The 26,397-nt window shown below is 35.9% G+C and overlaps 1 protein-coding gene across 1 annotated transcript in view; it reads right to left on the bottom strand.

Moving 5' to 3' along the window:
- ADGRL4 (adhesion G protein-coupled receptor L4) overlaps window positions 1-25,184 on the bottom strand; it is a 108,058-nt gene extending 82,874 nt beyond the window's left edge. Inside the window, exons 1-2 of the mRNA XM_047085466.1 lie at window positions 25,163-25,184; window positions 23,619-23,768 (exon numbers count right to left, since the gene is read on the bottom strand). Of these exons, the coding sequence (XP_046941422.1) occupies window positions 23,619-23,768; window positions 25,163-25,184 (172 nt within the window). The remainder of the gene's footprint in view (window positions 1-23,618; window positions 23,769-25,162) is intronic.
- Window positions 25,185-26,397: the final 1,213 nt, after the last annotated feature.

Below are 26,397 nucleotides of genomic sequence, written 5' to 3'. Positions count from 1 at the left end.
TTTTATTTTATTTTATTTCATTTTATTATTTATTTATTTATTTTAATTTAATGAGGAAGAGACTGCACAAGCAGGGGAGAGGGGCAAAGGGAGAAGGAAAGAATCCATGACCCTGGGATCATGACCTGAGGTGAAATCAATAGTCAGATGCTCAACTGACTGAGCTACCCAGGTACCCCACAAAAAATGTTATTCTAAAATAATATTTATAAACAAATACTTATAAATAAAAGAAGTACAGAATTTATTCCTTATGTGATAAATTTAAAAACAGTATCTAAATCTTTAATTGTCTCACACAACTAACATAATATGCTTCCTGAAGTAGTAATTTCAGGTTTGTTGAGAGCTATTATAGAATCTCTCATTTCCCATCTAAATAAAGACAAGGATAAAAATTACACATAAGAAACCCTCTTAGGTTGTGGAAGATAGGAGTGGCCAAACTTAAGCAATATATGAAAAATATGATTCATATTTAAGTTTTTATACAGCAGAATAATAACTAATTGACTGTTTTTTGGCAATGAAATCTACAAAAAATGTTAATTTTTTAAAAAGCAGTATGCATTATTTTTCTTCTCAAACTGTCAAAAGAGGAGAAATAAAATAATATTTTGCAACTAATAAAATAAAATTGAGATCCAAATGCAAACTATGTTTCTACTCAAATTCAAATATTTTCCAAGTTGTTGACTCATCATAACTAAAAGCAGCTGGTGTCCTATTCAAAATGACTGCAAACAATCTGAGTTAACACCTCAAAAGATTATCAAGAATAGAAAAAATGTATCTTGGCAAAGAGATTGGATAAAGTGTCTAAAAATGAATTTGACCATAAGGGAGGTGTTTTGTAGCAATAAGATGCTTTGAAGACACTTTAATCTCAATACATGTGTCAGGGAACAAAATTAGATAAATTATGGCACTATGGTATCATTTAAAAATGATATTTTGGAAGGAGCTGTCAGTGCTATTTTTAATAGCAAATTTTCAATTTCACATGAATTTTCTTAACATTAGTTAAAAGTAACTGCAACTCTCAATATCTAAATCAATATAACAGCACAATAACCGAATTTTCCATGCATGATTTGAGATAGCCCCATAGTATACATATGACATGCTACCATGGTATACTTGTCAAAGAGGATCTCATTAGTACCAGCTGTTTTCAAATTACCATGGGGGAAATGCACCCCAAAGCGTGTACAAAAAGATCCATGGATACACAGGAAATATTATTAACATTTGTTCATTTATTTACATCTTTTCCTTTCTACAATTCAATTTTGGGGTGTTGCAAAATGCAGAGTAGTATAAATATAATTAATAAATGTACATATATTGGATGTGCAGTCTATAAAATTCTAATTTACAGCATAAATACAGAATCCCCCCAAATTTACTATCAATTTAAGTGGAATTGATTCTCTGACAATTCTAATCATTTGATAGTTATTTCACGATATACTGTTCTGAGACAATTGTAAGGCAATGTTCAGGCAATATTGATTAGGGATACTCTATGAATTAAATATTTATGTCCCCATAAAATGTATATGTTAATCCCCATTGTGATTGTATTTGGAGGCGGGGCTTTTGAGAGATAAGTAGGTTATGAGGGAGGAAACCTAATAAATGGGATAGGTGCCCTTTTAGGAAGATGAAGGGGCTAGAGTTTTCCCTCTCTTCCCTGTGAAGGTGCAAAGAAAAAATGGCCATCTGCAAATCAGGAAGTGTTCTCACCAGACATCTAGTATGTGGGCACATTGATCTTGGACTTCCCATTCTTCAGAACTGTGTGACAGAAATGTTTGTTGTTTATAATCCATTCACTCTATGATATATTTTTTTTTTTATAGCAGCTTGGACTGATTAAGACAGAAATGATGATAATTATCTATGGGAGAAGATAGGAAACATGGCCTCATTGGAACCATCTACTGGCATGCTGTTCTAGGTGCTGGCAGATACTGTTTGATTATTTTATGTGGATAATGTTTTTGTTGCTATCCTTTTCTTTTCAATATTGCAAGACTCCTGTCATTTTTCTAGACAAGCCACATTTATTCCCTCTTTGATCCCCACCACTCAAGAATTTGAAATAGCATGTTAGGATTCTCTAGACGCCAAACTTGTGCCTGTGCTTTCGAGTAAGGCAGAATCTTTTCCTGCTCTATACCCTCACTTAGCTTGGGTGTGCTTTCCTGAGACTGAGACCCCAACTACTTTTGTCTTCATTGAATCCGTTTCCTCTAGTCTTTTTTTCATCTTCTACTTTTTCTCAATTCTTTCCAATAGCCTTTACATTTGGTCAATTTCCATACTGGGTTTTCTGTTTGCTTTCATAGCCAAACTACCTAAAAGACTGACTTTATTTCTCATGCACTGTTCAGCCCATTCTAGATTGGATTCCGTCACCAAAATTGCACCAAAGTAGCTCCTGCTAATGTCATCACTGATCTCTGTATTAAAAGGGTTACTCAGTGATTTTCCATTTTTATTGGACCTCTCAGTAGTGTCTGAAACTGTGAACTCTATTTCTCTCCTGAAATACTCATTCCCTGAGATTTAGTGGTAACATACACACTCTCTCCACATTTAAGGCCATATTTCTAAATACTCTATGCCAATTTTTATTTTCCTACTGATTAAAGATTTGGGTCTCAGAAATTGTGCTTAGCTCCTCTTTGTTTTCATTCTATGGTATCTTTATCTATAGGTAATCATATCTGCTTCCATGGCTTCCATTATTACCAACATTCTATTAAGGATTCCAAAAATTTTCTGTCTATTCAAGAATTTTCTAAGTTTTAGACCAATATATACTATTGTCTGCAACTTAGATATATGAAGAGCATGTCAGTCATACCACATCCAAAACAGAACGAATCATTTTTCTCCATATATATTTCCTTTTAACATCAAATTCATCAACATCTACCCAATTGTTCATACTACAAATCTAAGACATATCATTCACATCTGTCTCTCATTTAGAACATCCAGTTCATCATTAAGACCTATATATCTCTACATTTTATATATTACTCCTGCCTGTTTTCTTTCATTAATCTTAACTAAGCCAATATTCTCTCTCCAACCAATGCAACAGCCCTATATTACAAGCTTGCATCCACACTTTGATGGCCTCCAACTTATTTCCTTTGTAGAAATTAATGTGATCTTCAGAAATGCAAATATCTAAAAATATAATCAAAATTTTTCTATGGATAAATCAGTACCCTACACCATATGGACACTGACCAACTTTTTAGATACATCTTCTACAATTCCAGCATTTTACTAACTTGTAACTTATTTTTATTCTTGGCCCTTGCATCTCTTTACCATTCATCACACCTTTCATGAGTGCATGCAATAATCATTCTTATCCCCCATTCCCATCCGTAAACACATTTTCATCAACTTCATTCCCAGCTCAATCCTCAGCTTAGACATTGTCTCCTTATGAAGGTTCCATGATCACTCAGGTCAAATGATTAAGTAATCATTTGTGCGATTTTATTTTTAATGTTTCTTTATCCTTCTAGAATCCAAAAGGGCCACATGTTTGCTCACTGCTTTACAGTTAACCCTGTAAAGTGTCTAATAAATCACAAATGCTCAACTGTATATTTTGAGTGAGCAAACGCATGAATTTGTGAACAGTAATTATAAATATATTATAAATTATAAGTAAATATAAATAAATTAAAAATTAGCATCCAATTTGATTCAATATGACTGCTCTGTTGTTAAAAATTATGCTAATTATAAAATGGAATTTTAGATTTAGATTTATTGTTAGGTACTATTTATCCTATCATTTAAAATAGTTTTTTTCGGGGCGCCTGGGTGGCGCAGTCGGTTAAGCGTCCGACTTCAGCCAGGTCACGATCTCGCGGTCCGTGAGTTCGAACCCCGCGTCAGGCTCTGGGCTGATGGCTCAGAGCCTGGAGCCTGTTTCCGGTTCTGTGTCTCCCTCTCTCTCTGCCCCTCCCCCGTTCATGCTCTGTCTCTCTCTGTCCCAAAAATAAATAAACGTTGAAAAAAAAAATTAAAAAAAAAATAAAATAGTTTTTTTCAGGGGCGTCTAGGTGGTTCAGTAGGTTAAGTGTCCGACTTTGGTTCAGGTCATGATCTCACAGTTTGTGGGTTGTGTCAGGCCCTGTGCTGACAGCTCGGAGCCTGGAGCCTGCTTTTGATTTTGTGTCTCCCTCCTTCTCTGTCCCTCACCTGCTTGCTCTCTCTCTCTCTCTCTCTCTCTCTCTGAAAAATAAATTAAAAAATTCTTTAAATAGTTTTTTTAACGGCAACTGCATTTTTTGTGTGCGTCTGTAATTCAGGAAAATTGACAAATTAGAATGAAAGTTGCAAAATATATTGGAATTAAAAATAACAAATTTAAAAGTGCAGAAATTTAAGATATAACCTGGTACTTTTTTTCTAAATTATAAAATGAAAGGTAATGGAAAACAAAGAAATGTTTTTATATCAAGGGTTTAAACACTCTATTTCAGGACACTTTTTAAAGCTTATATTGGTCACGAGTTTCTTGATAATAATTTTAAACAGTTTAAAAAAAGTGAGAGGAGTAAATTTAGACTTAAGAGAGCCTAATGGGAGTTTTCACCACTGGTCAAGTGCTTAAAAGTCTGTTTTGACATTAAAAAAAATATTTAGTTGAGATTTAGTCTCAAAAGGATGCCTTTTCATTCTTAATCAATTGAATTTGTATTTGGCCTCCTTACATTTCTACTGGAAAAATTTCCAAGAAATTACAGAGGGTTCAAATGCAGTGAATAAATATTTGATCATCCCAGGTTGACATAAGTTAAATTGTAACTCAGAAATATTGTTGAATTGAATAAGGGTGTCTAGACATATTTCCATTCAAATCTATCCTGATTCAGGATGAGATATATTACACTGATGAATGCTTGGACAACCACAGAACAGCAGAATCATGATAGAGTGATTCCAATCATTCCTCTCAACTAGTTTCTGTCAGTGAACACACATCACTTCTCCCAGGCACTGAGAATACCGGTAAGTGCTGTCCTGTGAGGTAACTATGGATCCATGATTTCCCTCAGAGTTGAAGAATCTACGTGGAGATTATATTGAAAGGTAAGACACCAAATTCCCATCTTTGAAACAAAGTTGTGCCAAATATGAAAAGTTACTTTCCCTTATACTTTTCTTAGAGTGATCCTACTCAATGAAAAGTAAATCTTGTTGCTATATTTGATGATTTTATTGCATATATAGTGATCTTATTATATATATATTATTATATATATTATGTTATATATATTATATATATTATTATATATATATTATGATCTTATTATATATAATGTTATATATGTACACACAAACATGTATATTATATATTTCTCTATTCTAATAAGTTTTATAACAAAGCATCCAGCCAGTCTTTTTAAACGTTTCATAATAATAATTAAAAGCAACTATGTATGTATATATATCATCTACTTTTCTGTTTTTATTTATCTTCATATACTTTGAAATAGCTAATTTTAGTTAGACAGTTGTTAAACCAAAAATATATAGAATTTCATAACAGAGAGAAATGTTCACATTTTTAGGTAAGCCTTATTGTTTTCAAGCTGTAAAAAATGATATTAATATATTTGTTAATAATGATACATAGTCATAGTAAACAAAATAAACTGTTTTCTGAGAATTTATGCTTTTTAGATCTATTTCCTACTATATTTTATATCATTCATTAGATACTATGCTTTCAAAGATAAACATTTCAAAATAATTTTCTTTAGGTATCTGTGTGTGTGTTTGTGTGTGTTTTAAAGTTTTTCTTCAGGCAAAACAAGCTTAAGATATAAGTTAAAGATTAATAAACTGTTACTAGGTCAGGAGTAATATGCCTGTATTCCAGATATATGCTGAAGTGCACATATGTATTGTTGTTCATGGAGTCTCAGAAAAGCAGAAGAGTGTTTTGGTATTATAGGTGTAACATCATCCTCAGACCTAGCTACCTAGATGATCTTAACCTGGTTTCCCAAATGGTTTGGGAAAATAGAAAGAGAATGAACCTACCATAAACAATTTGGCAAGAGGTGACTGACAGATTTATGTTAATAACCGTTATCACTTATGGCCAGCATCATAACTAAGTGCTGTATTTGTATTACCTTCTATAATCCTCAAAAAGTACTTTGACATTGATAAAACTATTTATACGGCAAAGATGTAGAAACTGGTCCAAATCTGATAGTGAGTAGTAAATGACAGAACCAGGATTTAAGCCCAGGAAAGTCTTCCTCAGAGGCTGTGCTTCTTTCATGGCCCTTCATCTCCTAACAAGCTGTAATTCTACTTTTGAGGTATTTTGGTTGAAATTGTCAATACTGTCTGAATCTAAAAAGTTGAGGCCCATAGTTTCTTTTTTTTTTTAATTTTTTTTTTCAACGTTTATTTATTTTTGGGACACAGAGAGACACAGCATGAACGGGGGAGGGGCAGAGAGAGAGGGAGACACAGCATCGGAAACAGGCTCCAGGCTCTGAGCCATCAGCCCAGAGCCCGACGCGGGGCTCGAACCCACGGACCGCGAGATCGTGACCTGGCTGAAGTCGGACGCTTAACCGACTGCGCCACCCAGGCGCCCCAGAGGCCCATAGTTTCAAAGTGGGTCTCCGTTACAACATTTCGTCATCTGAAACCAACTTCAAAATAAATTAAAGTCATTCCTTTTCTCTTCTATATTTATTATCTGTACTTGATATCCTAGTTTTGAATACTACCATATGTCAAAATTTTATTTTAAATTCTACTCTCTAAGTGTATCATACTTACATTGATTATAAGTGTTGCTATAAGGATAATTTCTTTTCCCTTAATAAAGGAAAAGATCTGCAAATATTAAGGCATTAGTAGTAGTAAGTTCTTGGATCACAATTTATGAATCACTGTACTCTTTTATTAAAATTGTATCACCAGTAATTAACAAGTCATAAGTTTTCTTATCATAATAGTGGAATTATACTATGGGTTATAATCTAAAGCCTTACTTAAAGTCAGATTAACTCTATACTTATTTATTCTTAAAGCAACCATGTGATTTTTTTCAAAGGATAAGTATCAAGAGATCATCGACTATAAAACAACAATTAATGCCTCTACCGAAAATTTTCTGACATATTTGTCTACTAATAAACTGAAATTCAAAGTGCAAAACACATTTAAAAAACCATTCTTCTCCACATGGTATTCCATTATGAAACTGCAGCAATGAACATGACATTAGTTGAACAAACATAACACTATAATCAAGCATCTGCTTGACTTCCTGCATTGCATACACAACAGAGATTTGTTATAGCTTTTTTTTTTTAGTATTCTCAATAGGTTTCTGTGTTTATAAATGTCCAGAAATTATCTTTGGAACTTATCCTCCATATGGCACTAAGAAATGTGGCATAAGAACCTTTCCGACACAAAAGATACACAATTCTTTTTTTTTCAAAAAATTGCTTTAAATACAAAGCTATCAAACGACTGTTAGGACGACGTCAACTTCTGTTCAATCTCATCAAAATTGATTTAGTTGTCTGTATATGTAAACTTTAATTCTCAAAAATGCGCAAAGGCCAGCACATTTCTTTCCTCAAGTTCTAAATGTTAAACACAACTTAATTATATTTTTAATAGCAAATTATTTCAGACTTAGGATGTGTTCTTGTTCAGCACAGGGCCAACAGCATGACATTACTGAATCAACATGACCCAAATTTTGGTTCTTTTATTCACAAAAGAGAAATAAAATACAGATATCCCTTTTGCTGGATAATTCTTGTGTAGATAAGTGACCTGGATAGTTAAGTTTAAAAAGTCTCATGGAAATTATATATTTGGGCATTCTTTGGGAAGATTTGCCAAATTGCATGATTTAACTCTTGTCTGCAATCTATTTTTCCTGTGTAAGCACAACCTGAGTCAATAATTGTTAAATAAGCTTATATTTAAAACATATTAAAGACACTTACAATGTAACCACCTTCATTCTATTTTAACTTCTTAAAAACTGCATTCTAAAATGCATTGAATAATATCAATAACAAATAACATTTATGTTTTAATGGGCTTATGTGCACACACATTCTTATTTTTGATTTTAGAAATATAGCCTTTAAAATATTAGAAAATATAAATTATTGCATTTAATTTGTACGTAATATCACTCCTAAATAACTTAAAGGTCTCCACCTTCAATATATTGAAACCAACTAAATAAAATGTCAATTACGTAAAACCCACTTGTTATGCAATACAGGGAGATTATTCAGACAGAACACCGGCAAAAAGTAGTTTCTTCCTTACATGGGTAACAAAGTGATTAACTTGCTAGTTCAAAGTGAAGGAATATATATGGTTCCAAGTACGTATGGTTTCTTAAATCTAGGCAAGACACATGGCCAGATATTTCAATTAATGTGTAGCAAGCTCACAAAATCAATTTCTTATCAGTCAAAAACACTCATACAGTAAATTTTATTTTCAAACCATAATCTCTAAATTAAATCTGTGTACCTAAAAAATACAGTACAGAAACTCAGTCATTGGGTTTTCTCCCTGATAGCATTTTCACAAATGGCACAAGGCTTTGTATGCTATATATAGCCTACACTGTTTGGTTAGATTCTAATCTTCCTAGAGAACGTCATTATCTCTTTCCATGGCAAATAAAGGACCAAAGTGTTAATTTCCTCCTTAAAGTAAGTACTAGGTTTGAACAGTTTTGACATTCTAGCTTCCAGCAATTTATCTGGGAACTTTTAAACAATTATAAAGAGAATCTCTGAATCTGTATACTTATCCAGACTTCTTGGTAATAGAAATTAATTATCTAAGAATATAAAATTGTGGGGAAAATCATGTTATTATAGAAAATAGTGGCACTTTTCAGTAAATCCGTATAAAGGGACTTTGTAGGAATTGAGCTTGTCTGACCAATGACACTCAAGATAATCACATTTTCAATGAAAGCTCTTTGACTTGAATATAAAATACAATCATCTGTTATATTCAGGTTGAAGTTCTTTCTGTATATTCCAATTTCTTTACACTGAATCTTTTTTCTCCTAATATCCTCATTCTTACCTTACTCACACTACACATGAGACTATAGTAATTTAAGTGTTAGTACCTTTTCTCTATACTCAATGGTAATGGACCAAAATAATTAAAGGAACTGAAATACTTCAATAGCCTTGCCTTAATATTTTAATATTCAGAAAATTACAATTTCCATGCCAGATAAATGTGCTGTGTTCGCTGTTTTTTAACACTGCAAATGTTTGAGATATTTATATAAATGCTATATACACTATCCAGTGGTGTTCTCTCTTGCAACTGACTAATAAATTATACAAATCTATTGTAAATTCAGATCGTTGGGACCAAGATGATGTTTGATGGTTGATACAGGATATAAAATTGTATCTCAAGCAGACAGGAAACAGAAAATTATCTGAGATAATACATTTAGAGTTGTTAAAATCATTTTCCCACAGCCTTCTAAACATGTAATCTTTTTAGTTGATTCCAGCACTGTCAAATGGGATAAGAATCTTTTCTAGAGCAAGAAAGTGAGTCAGTCTAGGGAAGGGTTAAAATACATTAAAAAAAATTTTTTTTGTAGATGGAGACAATAGTTTCTTGATAATCTTTATATTTTGGAAATATCAACATTCTAAGGAAATGATTTAAAGTTACAGAGAGTTAAGAATATTTCTTCCCTTTTCATGTGATCATTTATTCTATTTTAATCAAATTTAAAGTTTGATAAAAAAATGAAACAACAGTGCCTCACTTTAAACACATTAATGCAAACCAGATAAAACTTCATCTTAAATGGTTAACTAAATAATAAACACAGTTTCATATAAAGTTATGTTTAAAAAGGTCAGTTCATTAGAAGGAGCAATAAATGAGGCAGGTGTTTTCAATAACACATAAACTAAAATTCTTTTTTTGCAACTTAAGAACTATCAAAGTACTCTTATGATTAAAAGTAAAAATATCAGTTTTTTTAAAGTTTATTTAAAAATTTTTTTAACATTTATTTATTTTTGAAAGACAGAGTGAATCAGAGCATGAGCAAAGGAGGGGCAGAGAGAGAGAGGGAGACACAGAATCCAAAGCAGGCTCCAGGCTCTGAGCTGTCAGCACAGAGCCTAACGTGGGGCTTGAACACACGGACTGTGAGATCATGACCTGAGCCGAAGTCAGATGCTTAACGAACTGAGCCACCCAGGTGCCCCCAAAATATCAGTTTTTAAGTGCCAGTATTTTCATACTTCCTAGGATTTTTGTAAAAAAGGCATTTTTGATAACATAAGACACAAAAGGAAATACCACAGTCAACATAAATAACTCCTGGGATTTAAACATGACTACCAGGGGATCGTCCTCAAAACTAGGGGATGATCATGAAGGATTAGTGCCAAAATTGCAAATGACCCTGCCTAACACATGCTGCTTCCTAACTCATGAAAATTCTCAAAAGTGCAATAAATAAGTTAATGAATATTCAGTATTGTATGGATGATCCTCAAAATAAAGTAGGAAAACAAAGATGTTATGGAAAGAAGTATGTGAAGTTTATGATGTTCACTGATCACACAAATCTTCCATATGGCTATATTGGACACTATGTATAGCAAAATATTTGTGATGGGATCATACCTAAGGTAACCTTGCTATATCAGCCTTTTACAATGCATAAAATTCAATGAAATCTAAGCACAGATTCGTACAAGTAGAGATATTATTCATTGCAATATCTTAATACATTCAGCATAGGGAAGGAACAATAAAAATAGTGCACCAACCTGTCAGAGTAGCACCTGAAAAATAGTCCATGATATTTTATATATTGGATCCAATTTTGGTAGTTTTCAAGGGTACAATCAAGAATAAGATGGGGTGCCTGGGTGGCGCAGTCGGTTAAGCGTCCGACTTCAGCCAGGTCACGATCTCGCGGTCCGGGAGTTCGAGCCCCGCGTCAGGCTCTGGGCTGATGGCTCAGAGCCTGGAGCCTGTTTCCGATTCTGTGTCTCCCTCTCTCTCTGCCCCTCCCCCGTTCATGCTCTGTCTCTCTCTGTCCCAAAAAATAAATAAACGTTGAAAAAAAATTAAAAAAAAAAAAAGAATAAGAACTAGTGTCCCCAAACAGCCATTCCCTCAGGTGTATTAAAAAGCAGGTAGGCCCCATCCAAACTTACTCCAACATTACGTATTAATGCAAAATAAAAAGGAATTATGAAGAGAACATGAAAACATGAGCAATTATTCTTAATAGATAGAAATGAAAAAATCTTCCAAAGAGAATGACATGTACTGTGTCTTACACAATGAGTCTCAGCTTATAGTATTTCCAACATGGAAAGTGCCCAATCTCTCCCCTAAGCACAAACACAGTTGATTATCCCATCCCATTTATTGGGCATGACACAAAGGTACTTTGATGCCTATAAACACAGGTAATCCTCAGAAAGGAGAAATTTGGTCCAGGTTTCCAGCTGAGAGGATTGCTCTGGTCAATTCCATTCTCACTGTCCCTGGCTCATCACATATTCATAAACACACAATCATCAATGTACTTTTGGAATTGCAACACAGAGACAAGTTCCATTTGTAGCATTTTGTTCCAGATGTCAGTTAAATGGTGATTATAAAAGCACATGAATCACAACCCTCTTACCCACAAAATGGATATGTACACCATCTTATTCAAAGGGAGGTAGTCTCAATAACATATAAAAGTAGCTAAACCTCTCCAATAGGAAAGCAAATATAAAAATCAAGATTTTATAGCCTTCTTGATTGTTTTTAATGGTTCAAATCACTCCGCTACAGTACTTAACTTTCTGGTTGCATTATATTTAATAGCTTACCTTTCAGCACTGCAATAGTGCAGTGCTCCTGAAGAGACTGGTCCAGAAATTCCTTCCAAGAGTGGAAGGTACCAGAGAAAACATGGAAAATAAGTTTCACCTATGTGCCAATCCCTATTCATTTGTAGCACCTGTCTTGAGAGGAAATTTGAGGTCACATCCTGGCTCAGCAAGAAAGAGTATCAGGATGTGTTATGGCCATGAGTCAGAGGGAATGGAGCAGAAAGAGGAGATGAAAGCATTGCTTGCCTAGGTCATGCCAGCTCCAGAGATCAGAGTTAAAAAACAAACAAACAAAAAAAAAAACAATGAAAAGTGTACTGAGTTCAGAGGCAAGAGACCAAAATCTCTGTTTCAATTTCAGGTTTCAAATAAAGCCCCAAATCCAGGCTATTTACCTCAAAAGTGATTGAACTGGGAATTAACTACAGTTCAAATACATGTCTCACAATAATAGACCCACATAATTTTAAAACCGGAATAGACATTGATAGTGATCCTGGTGAAATCTGCTCATTTCACAGAGAAACAGGCTCAGATGCACTTTGTGACTTATCATGAGAATCCCAGATGAACTGGACTAGAATATTTAAAACAAGTTTGGAAACCCTGCACAGCAATATTAGAATTTATATCAGAGAATCTAGTTACTAGGCCATAGCATAACAGGAAGGCTCCAATTTATAGGGCTGGGTCTTAGCTACTGCAATATAAGGATATAAGGGATGGATCTAACAATGGGAACTTGAAAAATAAGACCTTGATTTAGAAATTACTTTTCATGCCCAATTACTTTTCTTGATTTAGAATTACTTGATTTAGAAACTACATGCCTGGGTGGCCCAGTCAGTTAAGCGTCCGACTCTTAATTTCAGCTCAGGTCATGATCTCAAGGTTGTGGGATCAGGCCCTGAGCGGCATGTTGAGCATGGAGGCTGCTTGGGATTCTCTCTCTCTGCCCCTCTCTCTCTGCCCCTCCCCCACTTGTTCTCTCTCTCTCTCTCTCTCTCTCTCTCTGAAAATAATAAATACACTTAAAAATTAGTTTTAAGATAATGATTAAAATCACAGGACTTTTAAATATACTCTCCCTCCCTTGTTAGGGCTACAATTAGTCTCAGAAAAGTGATGAAATGAAGTAGGGGTTAAATGAAAGTAGACTAACGAAGAAATGAGGCTCAAGAGTTTGACAAAAACTTCTCCTATAGTAGGCATCTACATTTTTAGGCTGCTCGGCTCATCTATTCACTCTCCTGATGGCCACAGCCACCCTAAAGTCCTTTCTCTCTCTGTCCCTATGATCTGAAGAGGTCCTCACCCTAGGCTCCAGGAATGGAGTAGCCCGATAGCCAGTATTTCCATTATTATTTAAGGACATGAAGGTAACAACTTGAATGTATGAATAAAAGTGACAATGTGAAGTAAATGATACTCCTCTTTTATAGCAGGATATCAATCAATAGACATCGAAGCTGAGAAGGCTTCAATAGGCAATAAACCGAGAAGTGAAGGCATAAACATATTTTGTAGAAGATAGGTTGGATTAGAGGGCTCTTTTAATTAAAGACTCATGTGTGTCTTAAGCTCTGGGAAATTGTCAGACCTTTTATTATTTCCTTTGCTAAAGTTTGTCTTATCCTTTCTTCAGTAAGACTTCTATTACATGGATGTTAGGTTCTCCATGTCTAGTCCTGTTTCTCTGTTTTGTTCTCATAATTTTTGTCTTAACTTTGAGTTCTGCAATTCCTGGGTTATTTTTTACCACTTTTTTACTACTATATATCATCAATTCAACTTGGGACTAATATTGATTAAATGATAAATATATTTTATTGTAGGAGAAAAATACATTAGGTGTGTCTGGCAGGAACCATCAAAAGTATGAGCAGGTGAATTCAGGAAATCACTTGGGAAAACAGACAATATAGTGAGACTGCATAGGGGTTCCATCGCTATATTAATGACATTATAATGTGAAAACCACATTAGGCAATTAGGATCAGAAAACACATTGGCTACCTAGTTTCACGTTGAGATAAAGCATGGGAAGAATTTGGGAGAGGTTTTGGCACAGATGAAGGAAAAGATCACAAAAGGGTGAAATTGTGTTATAAAAAGGATGATTGTGTTGAGCTGATCGGCTCAGAATATCTTCACTTCTTGAGTCCTGATGTATCTTCCACTGATTTGTTAATAATTTGATATTTATAACCTCCCTGTTCCTTGTGTGATCATCTTGGTAGGGGTGGAAACCCAGGAATGGAGAATATGCTCTCAATCTTCTGGTGACTTTTAAACATTGGCTTTCATTCCTGACAATTACAGCTATTGTCTTGATGCCTCTTGCTACGAAATGAGAGCAAAAACAGGGGATAAAGGTATGAGGAATTGAGCAGCACAAAGGTTTAAAGACATATTGAAGAAGAAAATTCTTTGTGGTATGATAATTTTTCTGTACATAGAAGCCTATTCTACTTGTTTTTGTTTGTTTGAATGCAAACTTTTTCAGAATCTCTTTGAAGATATAAGCTAGACTTTTCCCTTCAACCTCTTTTCTCTTCCTAACAGTATCATTTTCCAGGCCGATTGTTCTATTTATTCAACTTTGTGCTTTGTATTATTGGCTCTTCTCCAATGACTGATTATTCTTAAATGATCGTCATGTTTTTAAAGAGCAATGTTGATTATCTCAGGTAGCTTGGCCCAGGTTTTGTCTGCCAGCCATTACAACCTCCTTAGTACATACAAGACAGTTCAGAATTCCCTATATCTGTGGGTGCAGGGGAAGAGCAATCTCCAAGAATTATTCCTGGTGGCAGAGATGGGGTATAGGCAGAAAGGTGACATCAATTTTTACTCTCAACAATTCCTTTCAGGCGGATGCCAGAGTTCCCTTTAAGAGATTTTTTTCTTGGCTTTATTTGGGCTCAAATGCCAATGGGGAATAAGGAGCCCAATCAGGGTAACCTTTGGAAAATCACATCTAACTAAACCAGTCACCGAGACTGACACTTCCTTTCTGGGAAGGGTATAGTATATCACCACAAGGAAGAGCTGCCATTTTTGCAGAAACCTTCTCTGATTCTGCTTTGAGAAGTTCACTCCTAACTTATAGAATTCCCGTGCCCATCCCCCTCACCCCAATCTCACTGGTTGTATTGTCAATACACTGGATTTTAAGGAGGTCGATGAACAGGAGTTAAACAACTTTATCTGATCTATGAGTTTCATCAAGATACTGAAACTTGTAAATAGTTTTAACTTGCCTGCACTTATTCCTAAGGTATCTTAAGTATATACACCTCATACTTTTTTGTTTTTAATCAATTTCTTTGATAATGTAGTGGGTAAAAAGCAGATTCAAGGTGGGGGCAACAACCAAAATAATTCATTTATGTCTCAGGGAGATTCAGTTTTCTTATTTGCAGACTTACTTCACAGAGTAGTTTGAGAATTATATAAAGCAATAGTTTGAATGTGCTTTCACTGGAAAATTATTTAATCTATAAATTGAGGGTAATACTAGCCCTCATTTCAAAGAGTTGTTATGAGGATTAAATTTATAAATTCATGTAAAGTGCTTAGAGCAGCATTTAGCTCACAGAAAGCACTAAAATCAACATCAATATTATTACTCTTTTTGTAAATAAACTGTAAATATGAAAGTTACTTCTTTAAGCATGAAAAAAGCCTAAATAAGGAAAAAGAAATAATGGAAAAATGGATAATCAGGAGACTGGATAATTTGCTTCTGAAATAAGCAGGAGTTGGCTGTAAAGTATGCTGATGTCCTATAAAGCTGGGGCTGTAGATAACTGACACGCCCCAGGACACAGGAAGTATCAATTTAGCAACATAAAGTTTGCGATCTTAAAATGCTGACAAAAGATTAGAGCTACAGTAAACAAAGCAGAAAAACTGGAACTCGGTGAGTTACTTCGTGGAATTGAAAGTGCTATCCCTATGATCCTTTTGTTCTTATTTCTACCAGTAGTTTTCTTGAAAAGCACAGAGGATTAAAATGTATGAAAATTCCACATTGAGAGCACAATTTCCATTTAATTTTAATTTCCTAGCAGTTCCTAAAGATATGGCTGAACAGAGAGTATAAGATGGTATAGCTGCCATGTTCACTCTGCATGCAAAATGAACACTAATTCTAGAAAAACAATATCCATTTCCATTTTTATTGATGCCTTAGCATCAGCACATATCATAGGGCGCATACACACACACATACACACACACACACACACACACACAGACACACACACACACTTATACATAGATATATACATACTTTGTGAACTGATGTTTTAGCCTGGAACAAAAAACAAAAATGGCAGTCTTAATTTAGAAAAAAAAATCAGGACACTAATAATGTCGAATCAGATGGTAAGTCTTATTTAGAATTGATTTAACTCAGAATTTTGAACAACTCTTTGTGATTGTTTAAAAGAACTCAGAAGCAATGTGTTTATTGCTAATTCTCTATGCTGATAGTACTTTTCTGATTCTAAATATGCAATAAATCCACTTAGATAATACTGATTTAAAATGATTACAGGGTGTCTGGGTGACTCAGTTAGTTAAGTGTCCACCTCTCGATTTTGGCTCAGGTTATGATCTCATGGTTCATGGGACCTACCCCGCATCAAGCTGTGCCCTGTCAGTGAGGAACCTGCTTGGGATTCTCTCTCCCTTCCCCTCTGCCCCTCCCCAACTCATGTCCATGTGCTCTCTCTCTCATAAATAAATAAATAAATAAATAAATAAATAAATAAATAAAAGATAAAAATGATTACAAATAAAAGAGATTTTTACATGAAGAAAACTTGTCATGATATTTCAGTATAAATTACTTGAAAAAACCCAAAATCATATGTTCATATTAAAACCTCTTTTAAGATCTCAAAATATTTCTTAGTTTGTTATCTCATTAATTCTGATAATTATCCTGTGCAATAAACATGAAACAGGATGATTTAAAAAAATGATTTCTGAAACAGCCTGCAAAAATGACATTGTCAAGTCACATGAGATAAGTGTTTATTTATAAAATTGTGCAGCTTATCAACAAAACTCAAATGGCACAAGTAGCAGCCAGGACCAGCACTTTCATTTTCCCTGCCTTCATTTCCCTCCCTCTCCCTCTTTCTCTCCTTCTTATTGCAATCCCTAGAGGGAGGTGGCTCCTGATTTATACATAATATTTAAATAATATTTGAACAATCAACTGGAGGTTCTAGATGGAAGAAAGTTAGATAACTCCAAGATTCATTTTCCTTCATATGTGATATACTAATAAAAAGTATTGAGGAAGCAAAGTTTTTATTTTTTGGTAAAACAAATGCATTTTTACATACTCCAGATGATCTTCTTAGGTACATGAATATGAATCCAAACTTGAAAAAGTAGGAACTCTAATGTGCTTCTAGACAGTCATGTATCAGATGTATTTAAAGTGAAGTACATATTTCCTTGGGATGTCTTGTACTCAATGGAAATGTAACCTATTTAAGAAATGACAGTCTAAATTAACCCAAGGCTTACATTCCAGGATGCGTGATTTTCATGAACTTCCTCCAAATAAATAAAGTGCCTTTGCCAATTCCAGAAATCCTTTTCCTTGTACTAGAAGTATGACCTCTTTTGTATGTTGACAAGAAGAGGTTACACATTAGAGAGAACAAACTCTACCACAATAATTAGGTGGAATTTCCTCAAAAATATCCACTTCATAAGATGACAAATTCCTTCAACTAATAGGAAGAAAAAAATAAAAGCATAAACCATTTTAACACTTTCCTTAAGCTTATATTGTATTTTAATTTTTAATTCTTTAATTTATTTTGAGAGAGCCTGCAGTGTGCATGCACCCCCTCCTGAGCGGGGGAGGGGCAGAGAGGGAGAAGAATCCCAAGCAGACTCCATGCTGTCAGATGTGGGGATTGATCTCACAAAACCTGAGACCATGACCTGAGCCAAAATCAAGAGGCAGATGCTTAATTGACAGAGCCACCCAGGTGCCCCACTAAAAATAGAATTATTTTTTAAAGGAAAAGGAAAAAGAGGACTTGCATCATTTAAGTTTTGCTGATTACGTGTCTATTATGGAAATTACCAAACTGTCTTTTGTTAAATATTTAAAACTGCAGTTATTTTTTGTAGGAGATAGTTTAGATAGTATATCTGTGGCAACTGGTGATACACGATGTACAAACACACGCGCACATTTTGTATGCTTTGCATCTGTTCTGATGACATTCGGTTTGCCCATTTTGCTAAGCATCCTTTCATTACTAAAAAACAAGCTATTATGGAAGAAAATTACATGTCCTTGGTACTTATATTGTAGCCTGGGCAGAATGATGCAGGCAGATTATTCTAATGGATATTTCTCCCACATTCAGAACGCGCAGACCATTTCTTCTTCCAAACTCTTAGATAACTATTGCGACACTGTTCTCTCTACATTTACTATTGTCACAATGCTCTTTAGTTTATTATGATATTCTCCCAGCTGAATTTTGCAAGCATATATATGGCTATTAGATAATGAAGAAAACTGTTTTTTAAGCATAGAGTATGTCTCCCTGAGTGCAGGCACTGAGACTTCATTATTTCTTATAAAGTGCTTGCGATGTTATTCATAACAAGCATGTCCCAAGCTATGAAAGATTTTTATACATGCATACACGCTGTCAATTATATCTTTCCTGACCTTTCTTATCCTCATCTGGGGCAACTCTTTTCTTACCCATTCTGACTCCATGAAATTTCCCCAAACACAGCACCACTTACTGAGTTCAGATGGGAGTAGGAAGAGAAAGTCTACTACCTTCTTCCTGACGCCCACACCCAAACAGGCACTGTACTGCATCCTTCCCCTTGTTCTTGCTTCTTACCTCTCCCAGCTCAGTTTATTTCAAATCAAGCAATATCATGTTTTGTACGTACACAAAGATTCTTTCAACTTTTCCAACCTTCCAAATTACTGAGAGGAGATGGGATGTCTCATGTCTCACTTTTTAGATTTATAACTGTGTTCCAGAGAGTAACCAACACTGTGCTGAGAAGCAAAACATATAGCAACAATATTTGTTTAAAAGACTAAAATAATCTTAAATTTTAGGAAAATATCATCAACAATTTCAAAAGCCATTAAATATATCCCCAAATTTCTACACTTCTCCAGCTTCTGCCTTAAAATACACTCATTGTCAGCATAAAGATAAGTGTGTAAATAAATTCATGTTAATACCTCAGTAAGGTTGTCGAAAATAAATAATTCCTATTCAAATGATACTGTTTTACCTATTTGATTTAAAAAGCTGTACTACACTAATCTAATTACATCAGCTGATTAGTAATACTAGTGATATTTTTGGTAATCTAGAGAAGGTTGAGATCCCCAGGGTTTGAGTCCTAGCTTTGTCACTGTAGCCTTGGGACACTGGGAAACTCACTTAAGCTTCAGAGTCCTGCTTCTCTCATATGCAAAAAGCTATAGCATTGAGCTTAACAAACTAGTTATAACCATTCAAAATGGTGTTTGTAAATAAAAGACAGCATCCATACATTTTATTTCAAAAGCTTATGAAAATTAAGATATATTGGATAGAAGTGACATAAACTATAAGAATTGTACAAAGTACTATTGGATTTTTTCTTTTCTTTTTCTTTTATTATTATTTTTATTATTATTATATATATATATATTTTTTTTTTTTTTTGAGAAAGAGAGAGAAGAAGAGGAGCAGGGAACCCAACTCAGTGCTCAATCCCATGACCCTGGGATCTTGACCTGGGCTGAAATCAAGAGTTGGAGGCTTAACCACCTGAGCCACTCAGGCACCCCAGTACTACTGTTTGTATAGGTTGGGTTGACCTTTGCTAATTCATTCTTATTCTACCGAATGGGGTCATATTTCTAATATACACTATTTATCATGTAACTTAGCTACTTAATACTTGTCAATGGCTTTTTTTTTGTTAAGAGAAAAAAGTCTATATCTTGACACCCACACTTAATTCCCACTGACCCCCTCAGTTAATATGCCCTGTGATATATACATCCAGAATGAAATCCTTGGGGCTCCCTAAAACATACTACACATGTTCAACTTCTAGGCCTTTGTTACTGCTGATTCATTTTGCCTGGCTTTGTCACTTTGTCAGTCTTAATGAATCCTATTTATTCTTTGATTCTCAGCTTAAATGTCACCCCCACTTGGAAAGCTACCCTGCAGTTGATTACATATCTCAAATTTACCTGTATTTACATATTTTATAACACTGCATCAAGTCGTTAATATAGTTCTGAAGCTGTCCCTAGATATCCTGGAAATCAAGGCCAATTCCTTATTTATTACTTTAATCCAAGGGCAGAGCAGTATTTGTTAAGTAGAGGTCTTATGGCAAACATAGTGAGTAAGAGTACAGGCTCTGGAAACAGACTTAGGCTGAAATCTCAGCTCTATTACTTATTTGTTGTTATCACTTGTGATATTCACTGAACTTTTCTAAGATTCTACTTTTTTATAGATAAAATGAGAATAACAACAGATGAAGGTGTTGTGCTAATTAATATCTTAGATATTAGCTATCTTGATGTGATGGTGATAATGATAATGATGACAATGAAAATATTCAATAAATACTTGTTCAGTAAAAAGATGATTAAATGAAATAAAGTCACTAGTATTAAAACTTGTTTCAGGGCGCCTGGGTGGCTCAGTCGGTTGAGCGTCCGACTTTGGCTCAGGTCATGATCTCAACGTTCGTGAGTTCGAGCCCCGTGTCAGGCTCTGTGCTGACAGCTTAGAGCCCGGAGCCTGCTTCGGATTCTGTGTCTCCCTCTCTCTCTGCCCCTTCCCCGCTCATGCTCTGTCTCTCTCAGATTCTCAAAAATGAATAAACATCAAAAAAAACCAAAACAAAACACTTGTTTCTATGGGACTAGGTTATCCAAATTCTAAATAACTTGTTTAAAACTAGTTCTTGGAACAGAGTTCATTTAAGTGAGGTCTGGTTACTACCATAACATTTATTTGACAGGTCTCTGAGGGAGCCAAATTGGATGGAGACGAGGAAGATGATGGTAATGATACCAAAAAGAAATTTACTTTCACTCTTTGAGAAGTAGCCATCCTTTATAACAAAACTGTTGTCTGGTCATTTTTTATTGACCTAATACCAATTTTAGAGAAAGATAGGAAAAGTGGGAAATCTCTTCACAGATGAAGAAAGCCAACTGTTCAAACCCAATATATAATCTAGACAATTCAGCGGTTGAGAACATAGTGTTTTAACTCTAAAATGCATGTTAAATATACTTACTGAAATAAATTTCAAAAATCTACCAATGAATTAATAAAAGGTGCAAACCACTGTTTGAACAGTTTTAAGAGGACATTATAAGCCTCACATAGTGAATATTAAGACAAGTGAATTTATTTATTTTTTTATTTTAATTTTTTTTCAATATATGAAGTTTATTGTCAAATTGGTTTCCATACAACACCCAGTGCTCATCCCAAAAGGTGCCCTCCTCAATACCCATCACCCACTCTCCCCTCCCTCCCACCCCCCATCAACCCTCAGTTTGTTCTCAGTTTTTAAGAGTCTCTTATGCTTTGGCTCTCTTCTACTCTAACCTCTTTTTTTCCTTCCCCTCCCCCATGGGTTTCTGTTAAGTTTCTCAGGATCCACATAAGAGTGAAACTATATGGTATCTGTCTTTCTCTGTATGGCTTATTTCACTTAGCATAACACTCTCCAGTTCTATCCACGTTGCTACAAAGGGCCATATTTCATTCTTTCTCATTGCCACGTAGTACTCCATTGTGTATATAAACCACAATTTTTTTATCCATTCATCAGTTGATGGACATTTCGGCTCTTTCCATAATTTGGCTATTGTTGAGAGTGTTGCTATAAACATTGGGGTACAAGTGCCCCTATGCATCAGTACTCCTGTATCCCTAAGACAAGTGAATTTATAACATTCTTTAAATGAGGGATTTGTTAAAAAGAACTTGAAAAAAAAAGTGCCATTACAAATTCTGTTCTGTGTGAAAAGAAATTACAGGCCAAAAGATCTTGCAGTATTTTTTTTTCCAACAAAAAGTTTTTTCTGCCCTTCAGCTGGCTATTGACTGAGGCAGCAGGGCGACAGGGTGGGGGTGGTTGGGGAGGAAGAGTGCATTGGATAATGGAAGATGTGTTAAAAAAAAACATTAAAAAGATGATTATGATCTGGTTAGCTGCTGAAGGTCCAAATTGTGAAAAATTATTGATGTTAATGATGGTAATCATGACAGTTGAAAAGAATCTAAATAACAAAAAGGCAACACCACTTATAAAGTATCATAGTGCAATTTGTAATGATTAGTGGAAAAGCACACTAATATATTCGATGCAATATTTTGAAGGTCACTCGACTATCAACTTGCTATAATGCCATTCAATTATATACACAGTAAAAATCTAAGATTATTTATAGAAGGAATTTCGTAGTGCTTGTGGAATAGTATATTACAAGTCCTGGCTGTATGTACAAACAGAAATGCCTGATCTAATGCACCATTAAGCAACTGTAGCTTTGCTCTACATTTTTTAAACATTAAACTAATTATGATGAGGTCTGGTCTTACTAAGAACTGCATATTTAATCTTTTTTAAGAGCCTATCAAATTGAATCACGAGATACAACTTGTTTACGCTATAAGCAAACACATGCAATATTAACAATGTACAATATCCTGGCTTAATTAGAAAAAGTCCATGTTATCTTAAATACATTTAGGAGTATAATACCACATAGTTCTAATTTGAAGTTGTCATTTAATTATATTTTAAAACTAATTTATATGACTTGGAACTGCTTCTCTCTCTAATACACAGAATGTTTTTCCATTGACCCAGTTAAAACTAGATTCTACTAAAAATGAAAGAGAGAAGAAGGAGAGAGTGAGGCTTGAAGGAAGAGAAAGAGTGGCGGTTGAAACCACAGACAAGAAGTCACTGAAATATGATTTTCGGACAAGGTCCTGTTTATCAAATCAGTGGCTGAATTGCACCCTGCTAGGACCTTGTCTACCATTCTTGCTCTGGATTGTAGCCTCAAGTTCTATAAGTGAGATCTACTTTTTCAGAAAAGAATACATTTTCAAAATTCTCTCTCTCTCTCTCTCTCTCTCTCTCTCTCTCTCTCCAGGGTATCACGCAGGATATACAGGCAAAACACTTGAATCTCTTAATATTATCCTCAAATTTAAGTAGTCAGGTAGTAAAGAAGGTACCCGAAGGCAACACATATCCATATAGCCTGGACTTCATGAACTCTGTGTTCTTTCCTTTCCAAAGGTATTGACTCTGCTCTCTGCAACTTAGTTTTCCAGCTTAAGTTCAAGGACAATGTTCAATAGTTACACCAAAAATAAGACATACCTGGACTCCTCAAAAATCAATAATCAAGTATACATTTTCAAGTGGGACCTTCAAACTTGTTTAGTTAATTAAGCTTTTTTTTTTTTTTAATCAATAGCTTGAAATCATACAGCTTAATGTAAAACACTTAATTTCTGGACAAGGGAAAAACAATCATATCAGAATTTAATCTTACCAAAAAACCCAAAAGAGGTAATAAAGGTTGTTTACCTTCACAAATTGTGACACCATTTCCTGAAAATCCCATGTTGCAGTAACAGGCTTCAATTCCATTTCGTATTTCACATTTTGCATTTGGAAGACAAGGTGTCTTGGTGCAGTTCTGAGTGTAGGAACAATTCAGCAAAGTGGAAAAACCCACTATGGAAAATAGAGAAATAACCTTTTCAAAAAAAAGGAAGAAAGAAAAGAAAGAGAAAGAAAAGTCTCTCCCCTGCCCCCCCCCATTGTTGAGTCATACTATAGTAAACACAAAAACCCTTCTTTCTTTCCATCTAGATAAATGGATTATGAGAATTTCCCAAGAGACTATTTAGCTAACTAACAGCACAAGAGCAAGTAAGCAAAAAGATGAGCACTTTCTTCAATGTCAGTATTTATCGAGTAAATCTCAACAAAGCTGTAATGTAGTAAACAACCCAGCTCTATACAGAAAAGAGTATTCCTAGAACACTGGACTCTTGGTTCTGAGACGAAATATTGTTAAAGGGGATTGCATGATTGTAAAGCGATTTCTCGCCTCTGGGAATGATTCTGTGCAGAGATCAAGGTGACTTGATGGTCTGGGTCTTGTCAAATTCAAATCTCTGTAATTTTTAAGATGAAGAGCAACATATCATAACATCAGGAGGACAAGTGCAATTATTGTTTTTTTCTGTAGTCTAATTTTCTTTTAAATCCTGCCTTTTCCATAGTAAAATTTATGCTACATGTTCCCCCAGTAGGAGAATTTAAGATAAACTCAACATATTGGTCAAAGATTGATCTTCTGGGAACGGACACTATACAAACACAACCAATAAAATGAAGCCGAAAAGAGAACGAGGCTTTATTTCGGAGTAATTGAAAACAAAGTTGGAAATGGTATTTTGTGGGCTGTTAGGAAACGATAAGGAAAAGCATGGGCCCATCCTTTTTTATTGTTACCCCAGGTCTTCTGAAGTCACACCTGCTTGAGGATGGACAGTCAGGAGCCATGCAAATCATTGTTCTTAGAACAGTCATCTGAGATAAACTGTCCTTATCTGGTAACAAGAGAGTGTTAACATTTGATTCTAAATCTCGGCCTCACATAGGGCTGGATATACTGTCTAAACCAGAATTAATTCAGCTGCAAAGATGTGATTTATAACCCTTCTGCACAGCATCATCCAAATGGTATTTTAAATGAACCCAAAGTCCGGGCTGGCAGTCCCCTTAAAGTGCCGGGAAGCCTCCCACAAGCGTTACCGGGTTGGATTTCCCAAATTTCTTGAGGGGAGATCAGAAAAAAAAAAAAAAAAAAAAAAAAAGGTCAAAGGAGACGTTGGGGATTTTGAGGACTTTGTATTCAGGAATAAAAAGGTGACTTGGTCCCTGGGCCCTGCATATCCAATTCCAGAGTTGAAAGGCCAAGGAGAAAAAACATCCTGAGAAGTACCGCCGTCCACTCTTCTTGGAACCCGGGCCAAATCCGCTTGGCACGCGAGTTCCACCTCGGAAATATCCCCTTCCCTGCAAGCCCCGGCCCCTCCGCGACCTCGCTGGGCACTCACCTAGGAGCGGGAGGAGTTTCATTGGCGGCGGCCGCGGTGCAGGCGGTGGCGGCAGTGCGGCTGGGTGTGCGGGCCGTGTCCCCGGGACGCAGCTGGGCGGCCGCGGCAGGGTCCCGGCTCCGTCCCCCGTGACGCGCCGCTTCCTCCGGACACTTTCCGGCCTCTTTTGTGTGAGCCTGTGGGTCAAGCCCTGAGTCTGCCGGTCACGTCCGGCCCCGGCCGGTTGCTCCACGCCACCCTGACCTCCATCCCCGGCCTCTTGACCGCCGAGCACTCTTGCTGACCCTTGGAGGGATCATTGTGCCCCCGGGCTCAGCGTCCAGAGGGCCGCCCTCAAACCCCCATCTCGGTAGCCAAAACAAGGGGGCCGCCCACGGAGTGTCCCTCCCGGGAGAGCATCCAGGACCGCAAAGGTCGAAGGGGTACTTCCGAAGTTCCCGGACACAGCGTTCTTTTGTTCACGAGCACATTTCCATGAAGCCTCCGCAGGTAGGCTGAGCCCTGGCTCCCGACAATGGGACACTCCTGGCCAGTGCCGAGTCCTCACCTTGTTGGGACTCAGGGTTTCGGAGGGCAGAAGGATACCTTGTCTACAGGTGAAGATTGGGCTTCGGATGACTGAGCAAAGAACAAGCAGACAAACAAAAACACAGTTTCAAAAGTCCACGCATTTGTTGGAACTCATCAAGTTGGTGCATCTTATTGTGTGTAAATTATACCTCAATAGCGTTGATTTAAAGAAAAGAAGTGACTGAAATTTGTGCCATCAAGACAAGCTATTTTTCCTTTACACAGCTGGGCACCCCCTTGTTGATTCATTTACATTCTGTTTGATTTAACAAACATCTACTGAGAACTGACTTTGTATACAGAGTACAGTCACTAAGAGGAGCAAGCCCTGCCTCCCCCCCTTCCCTCCGTGGGGCAACAACTAAAACCGGTCACAATGACACAAGTCACAACGACCTAAGTACTTAGGTATAAATATATTTCCCTGGCTCTCTACTGCATTTGCTTAGACCCTTTCTAGCTTAACTTAACTCCCACCAGGAGCTCCTGAGAGTGGGTCTGCAATAGATGAGGGAAATGAGGAACAGAGGTAGTGTGTGAGTTGCCCGGTCCCACAACTAGTCTTTAAGTGGCTGGTTTGATTCAAACCCAGGCTGTTTTGCTCCTGAGTTAGTGCTCTTAGCACCTCAGAAGGCTGTTGGAAAAATGAGGGGTCACCAGTTATC

This window comes from Lynx rufus, unplaced genomic scaffold (genome assembly GCF_022079265.1).
Source record: "Lynx rufus isolate CCGP_SWC_20201006 ecotype Redwood Valley unplaced genomic scaffold, mLynRuf1.p SCAF_2, whole genome shotgun sequence".
Lineage (NCBI taxonomy): Eukaryota > Metazoa > Chordata > Mammalia > Carnivora > Felidae > Lynx > Lynx rufus.
Note: the sequence above shows the minus strand (reverse complement) of the source record. Positions and strands in the feature narration are given on the sequence as shown.